Source organism: Apium graveolens, chromosome 9 (genome assembly GCF_009905375.1).
Source record: "Apium graveolens cultivar Ventura chromosome 9, ASM990537v1, whole genome shotgun sequence".
Lineage (NCBI taxonomy): Eukaryota > Viridiplantae > Streptophyta > Magnoliopsida > Apiales > Apiaceae > Apium > Apium graveolens.
Window position 1 is genome coordinate 176,619,061 of NC_133655.1, and position 8,535 is coordinate 176,627,595.

Consider the following 8,535-nt stretch of genomic DNA (forward strand, 5'->3'; position numbering starts at 1 on the left):
TTGAGTTTGTCAAGTCAAAACCTTGGAGAAATGAGAGTTATAGTTTCTGCAGAAAATTAGTTTAGTACCATGAGGTTTAGAGTGAGTTTTGACCATGTCATTGGTGTGCACTTTGAGGCCCAAGCCACCAGAAGTTAGTATTGGGAGTATATAAAAGGTTTTAGGAGTTGGTTGGAGGTTTGCATGTCATTTGGTTAGGTGCACAATTAGAAATAGGGAGATTTGACCATGTCATCGGAAGGCCCTCATTAGGCCCTAATGGGCCTTAGTTAGAGGGAGTGTCAGAGAAGTTTTTCCAACCATAGTTCATAGGATATGAGTTAGAACCATGTGTCACAAGTTAATTCAAGTCAGGGCATTTTCTGCCCAGAAAAACAGGGGAACCTTGGACTTTTAGCTTAGGCCCAAGAAGGCCCAAGCCAGGCCCTTGAGCCACATCAAGTTTGTGAGATGCCCTTAGGTCAGGAGAGTCTTGTGTAAAAGTTTTGAAAGAAAACTTGTAGTTTAAGAGTGCCTAATGCACTCAAGAAACTACAGTTGTCATTCTGAAATTTGCACCAGTGAGCACTATCACTTATCACATAGTTTTAGAACACTTAGAAGTGAGTATTAGGTCGACCACCATAGTTGTAAGATAGTATAAGGTCAGTAGAGCAAAAGGCACAAGTGAGGGTCAATAGGTTTTCGATAATTTAGGAAAGGCACATCGAGTTAGGAAGACAAAATTTGAAGACTTTGTCTAGTTTAGCGACCAAGTGACTTAAGTTGTGAGTCGAGATCATCCAAGCCTAGTGTTGCATTATGGTTTTATTTGGTATTGATATACGATATGTGATTATGTGGCTACGTGTGTACATTTAAAATATAAAGGTGGATATAAATTAGGTGCGTATAGACCTAAGTGCCATCCATGTTTAATTTCGGGTTGTAAATAGGTTAAGATGGTAAGAATATATTATAATGAGGATTATTATTATTTATGTAGGATCTCGAGACGAGGGAAAACTTGCCATAAAAGTCGAGTGAAGCTCTAGTTGCTCCTACCAGTCAGACCAGACCAGCCTAACTCAAGGAAAGTGATTCAACTTGACCTTCGTATTTACTATAAACAGTTCATATATATCGATGCAATTATCCTGAGTCATTTTGATATATTTAAATCAAGCGTATCTTTCGTTTATCTTTGAATTATATAGAAATGCCATGAACCCTCGAGTATGTAATACAAGTAGTTCAAAAGTGTTTTCATGATAGTTAAATGCCATGATAAAATGAAGAGTTGTTATATTACTTGATTGATCCTCTTGATTAACATGCTGATGATTCCTAAGTATTGATATATCATCCTGATACTTGAACCCCTATAGAACCTTACCTTGAACTCTGATAGTCAGAAACTTACCAACATGATTCCTCATTGATTGATACCCCCTTTCCTATCCTAAAGCTTGACAATTCTGATATATATATACATCCTGAGCTAGAGATCATTACCTTAACACCCATAGTATTCGTGAAGCTTATCTTCTTAATTATCCAACACCTGTACCTTGACGAGAAACCATTGCTTTAAGCCCAGTTTGGCATTACCCCTTCATATTATCCATTAGTCTCACCATATTTTCCTGTCCAAGTTCTGACATATGAAAACCTTTTGGTTACCCTAATAGAGTAAAGTTTTGTGAATCATGGCCCTGAGATTTAGTACCATATTTCCCATGTTTCGAGTTGATCTATAATCCCTTAATAAAAATATTTACTGTTAAAAGAGATTTTGTTACAATTCGGCATCAGCTTTTGAAATAAATAAAATATGGGTTTTCAGTCCCAAAGGGGGATAAATGTTTTCTTGAATAGTGGATCTGGACTGAGACGCGAGTCCTTTCCACACTTATATTAGGCTTAAAAGTTGCCTAGGGATTCCCGTTAATGTTTTAGAACCTAGCGAGGTTCGGGATTACTTCGCGGCTGATCACCGGCTGTAATCCGTAGCGTCATAAAATGATTTTGATTAAGACATGATTTTAAAATTGTTTTGATGTAAGAAAAATGATGCCATCTCACATAGTTTTATCTCTCGTTATCATTAGTTATGTCTTTCCATTGTCACTCTTAAAAGTATATCTCAATTTATGTTTTGTGTCGTACTGTTAGCACTTGTTGAGCATTTGGCTCACTTCTTGCTTTACCCTGATATTACAGCTAGCAGCTATGGTTAGATTGAAGCAGACTGCCCCTAAGACCTGTGATGCTGATGCTTATGTTTGAGCTCAGGTAGAATAAGTAATAATAGTTGTGTGAGGACTCGGTATTTGTAATCAGATGTAATAGTTGGTAGTGTTGGGCTGTTCCAAACCCTAAACTGTAAGATCTTGGAGTTGGTTGTGTATTCTTCATTAAAATGATGTAATAGCTACATTTATTTTGCTGTTTAAGTTGGGGGTGTGACAGTGCAACTCCATAGGTAACATTACTCAATGAAAATAAACAATTATTGTTCTGAATCAAAAATGAAAAACCTTTCTTGTCTAAACAAGAAATCAAAATAATGTTTCTACAAATCGCAGACATGTAAAAATAGTTCTCTAGTTCTAAAATGAGCCCAGTAGGCAACGATAAATGATAAGTTCCTACAGCTGAAGCAGCAACCTTTGCTCCATTGCCAACACATATGTCGACTTCTCCCTTTGCCAATGTGAGAACAACATCCAGTATCTAATACCCATGAAGTAGAAGTAGACAAATTAACTTATATAACATAAATACCTGAATCAGAAGCACCATCAGCCTTTTTCTTCTTCAGATCCTCTAAAAAATATTGACAGTTTTTCTTCCAATGACCCGGAATCTTGCAATCGTGACAAGTATCACCCTTTGCAACACCACTTCCAGGTTTCAAAGCCTGTTTGGGAGCAATTCTAGGAGCAGCATCAGATTTGGATCCCATCCTCTTCTTGTATTGCCATTTACCTTTACCTTTGGCACTCCCCTTGTTCACCATCATTATGGAAGCAGGGGATACCTTCTGAATGTTGGTCTCATTATTTTTTAACATAGCCAACAATTCGGTAGGTGTCTTGTATATCTCATTCATGTTGTAATTCATTACAAACTGAGCATAGTTATTGTTCAAAGATTGTAAGATCAGATCTATCCGGGCTTCCGGACCAATCGCAGAACCCGGAGTAGCAAGATACTCCATATATCCAATCATCTTCAGGATATGCGGTCCAACCGGATCACGAAAACCCTGTTTGTATGCATACAAAGCTTTGCTTTTATCAAACCTCTCTTGACGAGCATGTCCTTTAAATCTACGTTTAAGGTGCTCAATTATGACATAAGCATCCATATGCTCTTGTTATTTTTGAAGCTTAGGACTCATAGTCGCTAGCATCAGACAGGTTACATCCTTATGATCATCAATATGCTTCTGGTAAGCAGTTTGTTGAACACGTGTTGCACCTTTAAGAAGAGGTTCAGGGAGAGGAACATCAATGACATGAAGCTTTCACTCCTTCCTGAGGACTATCCTCAAGTTACTTTGCAAATCAAGGAAGTTTGTTCCTGTCAGCTTGTCCTTCTCAAGGACTGATTGCACAGAGAAGTTGTTTGAGTTATTTGCCATTTGTTATCTATAATATTAAAATGCATAAAATGAATTAGTCTATAGATGATCATTAAATTATGTTGAAATTATTATTCATATATATATATATTCATAATATATATCTCCCACTATTTTTTTATCAAATCAATAGCCCCTAACTATTAATTCGGAAAGAATATCTTCTATATCCTTTCGAGTGGGCCAAGATCAAAATTTCACAATATCTTAGTTCAGCTTTGGCTTTACTCCTAAAACATGATTCAATAAGGTAAACACCATTTATCAATTATAACAACATTTGACTTAACTTAGTTAAGTCAAACCCAATAGTGAGAAAGTATTAATATACTTCAACTCATCTCCCACAATAGATGGGAGTACTTTATTGTGCAAGACATGCCTGTATATAAAAGGACTAAGGGTCCATTTGTTAACAGTAGAATAGAATTTGAATGGGCCGAACTGAATCAGTCTGTTGTTCAGGCCGTTGGGTAAAGTTTTTTATTGGGCTGGACCAGTCAAAATCATCTGGACGAGACCCCAAAACAGCTGGACGGGTTGTAGACAAACTCTTCCTTGAATTGTTCCTAAAATCCATTTTCCATAATTATCCAGCGGCCTATCCTTCATATCCCTCCGGAGCTCGCGCAATTTTCCTGTTATCTATACTTTTTAATCTTCCATAAAAATACATCAGCTACTCCTATATATGTATATTCAATTACAATTTATAAGTTCTGTTATCTACTCTCTCTCCTAACTAACAACAAGTACGTTCTTATTCTTATTAATTCTAGGTTAGCAAAACTATTATGTTTGTTGTATCATATGATATATGATTGTTTATAGGAACCGAGAATTGTTTCTGCTACTTAATTGTTTGTTAATATAATATATTGTGATTGCAAACTAGGAAGCTTAGGTTGTTTTATAATTGTTCATAGGAACTCAGAATTGTTTCTGCTGCTTAATTGTTTGTCTTGGTGATGTCATTCTGATTATTACTCGGACCACCAGAAGCAATGAAACTGTTATGCATATGAGAATGACTATTTAAAAAACTTTCCGAACTAGAAGACATAATGTCTTGGTGCTTCACCCTTGCTCCAGCAATCTGAACATTAAACAGAAATAGAAATAATCAATTTGAAAGTCAAGATTTATAGCCTGTAGATTAAATATTGTTCCCATTTAAATTTTTAAAACATGTCAGTGTTGTTACGCCATTGATGATTTCTTCCAGTTTTAGTCCCAGTTAAGTAAATCACTTGTTTCAATGTCGTAAGCTACTATTTTAAATCCTAGTCAGTAGTACTATATTAAGACTTTCATGAACTAGTCTGTAGTACTATAAAATTAAATATAAAATTGAGCCAGGGATAAAAGTTGGATGGTAATTGCTAGTATGAGACTGCGTCTTACTGTAGGTAAATCTTTTGTTTTTGATGTCCATTTACTGTCAAGAATTTGGTTTTTCCCTTTTATTTGTAAATACTTAATAGGGAATAGGGATTAATCAGAAACTGGAAGCACGAACCTGGTGGGTGGATTTGATATATTTAGCGCATGAACTGCACGATTGTTGTGTTCAGTGTATCATCACGTCCATTCTGATTGACTTACATTTGAACTGGTGGGTGGCTTACATCTCCATGTTAAAATGTATGTTTTATCAACATAATAGTATAATATAGAGTAGCACAATATTGTAGTATTTTACAAAGACAACTCAATGAATCCACAACACACACTTTCAGTGCATCTAGTTAAAATCAATCCTCCGTACTTTTTTCTTTATTTATGGCACTACATTACATTATTTTACATGGTAGAGGAAAATAATATTATATGATTATTGGCTCGTACCCATCTTCTCTTGGACTCCTCAGTTTTCTGTAACCTAGGAAAGCAACAAGTAAAGCTATTCCTACACCAAACAGAACTAGACTAGCACTTGAATTCTTAGAAAAAGGAGCTTTATATTGTCATGATGAAAAAGAATACTACATGTGTGTTTTTTCTGCTGTTGTTTTGATTTAATTTGTAGGCTTTCAACTACAAATCGTTAAGATGCTTCATGTGCAATTATATTAATTTATTTTTTACTTTTTAGGTATGGATCAATCAAACAAAAGCCAAAATGAACCCAATGAAACACAAAAGAAAGGAAAAGTATATTGGAGGGGCGAACAATTAACAAAAACATTTCTTGAATCACGCATTGAGGAAGTTACGGCTAATGGTAGGTTAGGTAGCAATCTAAAACCATACTCATGGGTAAAAGTGGGAGAAATTCTAAAGAGAACTCATGACTTTGAAGTTGATGCGAGACAAATGAGAAATCTTTATGATTACTTAAAAAATCGATATGGTGCTTGGTGTCAACTCAAATCCAAGACTGGAAATCACTATAACCCGGTGACTAACTCATTCAACTTTAGTGAAGAAGAATGGGATAAGCTTTGTAAGGTAATTATTCCAAAACTAAACTTCATTAAATTCAAGTAATTTTATTTTAAACAAAATCTTTATACTACATTTTTGTATACAGGGAAATAAGTTTGTAGAAACTTTGAAATCAACACCTTTGAGTTATCCTGATCTTTGCACCCAGCTTTACGATGGAACTGCTGCCATAAGAGTTAGTGGTTGGGGAACTAGCTCTAAAAGGAGTAGAACAATTGACATAAATGATGAAAAAGAGATTCCTGATCTTGAAGAAATTCAATCAAATCCGTCAAATATTTCAAATGCTCCAAATCTCGATCCCGAGGAAACTTCAAAGAAAAAATTAAAGCATCACCAAAACTTCTAAAATCACCGAATTTGAAAATGAGATGACTAGCGCACTAAACTTATGGTTCAAACCAATAGTGGGCCATCACTTAAAGAGTATAAAGAGAAGCTAAATAGCCTAGGATGGGGAGCTATAAATCCTCTTCACCAAATGGCTCTTGGGATATTTTGTGAGAGTGCGAAGTACAGGGAACAATGGATGCTTCTTGAAGAAAATAAAAATGAATATTGGGTTAGAATGGTGTCGGGTAAATTAGGATCTAATGCGTAGTTTATCTCTTTGAAGTAATTGTTTTATTTGTATCTTGAAACTTGATATAATTTAGTGACAGTGCATGTAGTTTTTTTTGCATCTTGAAATTTTTTCTTAGTTGTAGTGCATGTAGTTTCTTGAAACTTGGTTTTAATGTTCTTTTAGTTATATTTTTTGTTAATTTGATATGAAGTTTTTACTTAAAGTGCCATTTTCATTATTTATGCCAGCAATGGAAATCCAAGATCAGCTTTTGTGTTTGATGATTATGTATTGTTATCTGAGAAATTTGCGCTCGAGAAGTGTGCCAAGAATAAAAGATAATAGTTCAATTTTGCCTGGATATGCTTATACATTGGAGTTGTTAAATGGTTCTAATACCCGATTTCAAGATATGATGTGCCTTTCTCGTGTTGCCTACATTGAACTTTGTAACATTTTTAAACAATGTGGTTGGGTTCAAGGTAGTCGATATTCAACAGTAGAGGAAAAAATAGCTATGTTCTTGCATGTTATAAGCCACAATGATCGCTTTATAAAGATTAAAAATAGATTTTAACACTCCACACAAACAATACATAAATATTTTCATGAGGTTTTAATTGGAATGATGGAGTTTGCAAAGGAAATTATAGTGCCTACATTAAACTCAAATATTTCAAGGAGACAAAGAGAGCTGCTAAAAAAATTTCCGGTAATCATTGATTTATTTTTCAAGTTTCTTGAGTTATTTTTTAATAATTAAATGTTTACTTCTGTATTAATTTTTAGTGACATGTTTAACATGTATATTTCTTTGTTATAAGGGGGCAATTGGAGCTCTTGATGGTACACTTGTTCATGCAATCATTCCAACTGACCTGCAAGCTCGATATAAAGGCCGAGGAAGATGTGATTGTTATCAAAATGTTTTAGCTGTATGTGATTTTTATATGATATTTACATTTGTTTGGGCTGGATGGGAGGGAGTAGCACATGATTCCAGAATATTAACAGAAGTTGCACTTGATCCGTATTCCGGGTTTCCGGTTCCTCCATCAAGTATGTAATTCCTTATCCTTTTACTAAAGTCAAATTGAAATAGTACATTGTACATTATATAATTATCATATTATACTTCATATTACAAATAAATATTATCTTTGTGATGCGGCATATACAAATACTCGTAGATATTTAACCCCATATCGTAATACAAGATATTGGTTAGCAGATTTTCATCGTCAGCGTGCTTTAAGTAAGGAGGAAAAATTTAACCATGCATATGCAAAATTAAGAAATGTTATCGAGCGTGCTTATGGGGTGTTAAAGGCAAGGTTTCCAATCCTCAAATAGATGGCTCCATATTCATTCTCTACAAAGAGAGATATTGTGATAGCTTGTGTTGCAGTTAACAATTTCATAAGAAAGAAAAAACTAGAAGATTAATTATTTGATCAATGTGATCAAGCTTCCTTGTCAGATAATGATGGAGAAGGAGATAAAGAAGATTTAGAAGGACCAATAAATGACACACAGTGGGGATCTCAAGCCACACAATATATGAATGATCTTCGTGATCAAATTGCTCAGAAACTTTAAGAAAAGTTCTTGAAAATTATATAATTATGTTTTTCATTGAATAATTTTTTGTTACGACCGGTATTTCTAAACCCTATCTATATATAATTGTGTGTTTATAATTTAAAATTTAAATTGTGTGGAATTATAAATGTGGATGATCTATATGACTGAGTGCCTATAAACTAAGTGTTTAATGTATTAGTTTATATAAAAAAATTTAAAAGAAAATCTTATCATTTAGTATTTTTAAATGATAATCAAAACTACTTCATTTTATATGAAAAATCAATTTTAAAAATCTTTTTAACAATAA

The 8,535-nt window shown here is 34.2% G+C and overlaps 1 protein-coding gene across 1 annotated transcript; it reads left to right on the forward strand.

The window, feature by feature from the left end:
• The first annotated feature begins 7,269 nt into the window (after window positions 1–7,269).
• On the forward strand, window positions 7,270–8,240 carry LOC141685748 (uncharacterized). The gene is made up of 3 exons (XM_074490834.1): window positions 7,270–7,353; window positions 7,466–7,700; window positions 8,122–8,240. Exons 1-3 carry the CDS (start codon window positions 7,270–7,272, stop codon window positions 8,238–8,240), a joined length of 438 nt encoding a protein of 145 aa, XP_074346935.1.
• The last annotated feature ends 295 nt before the right edge of the window (window positions 8,241–8,535 follow it).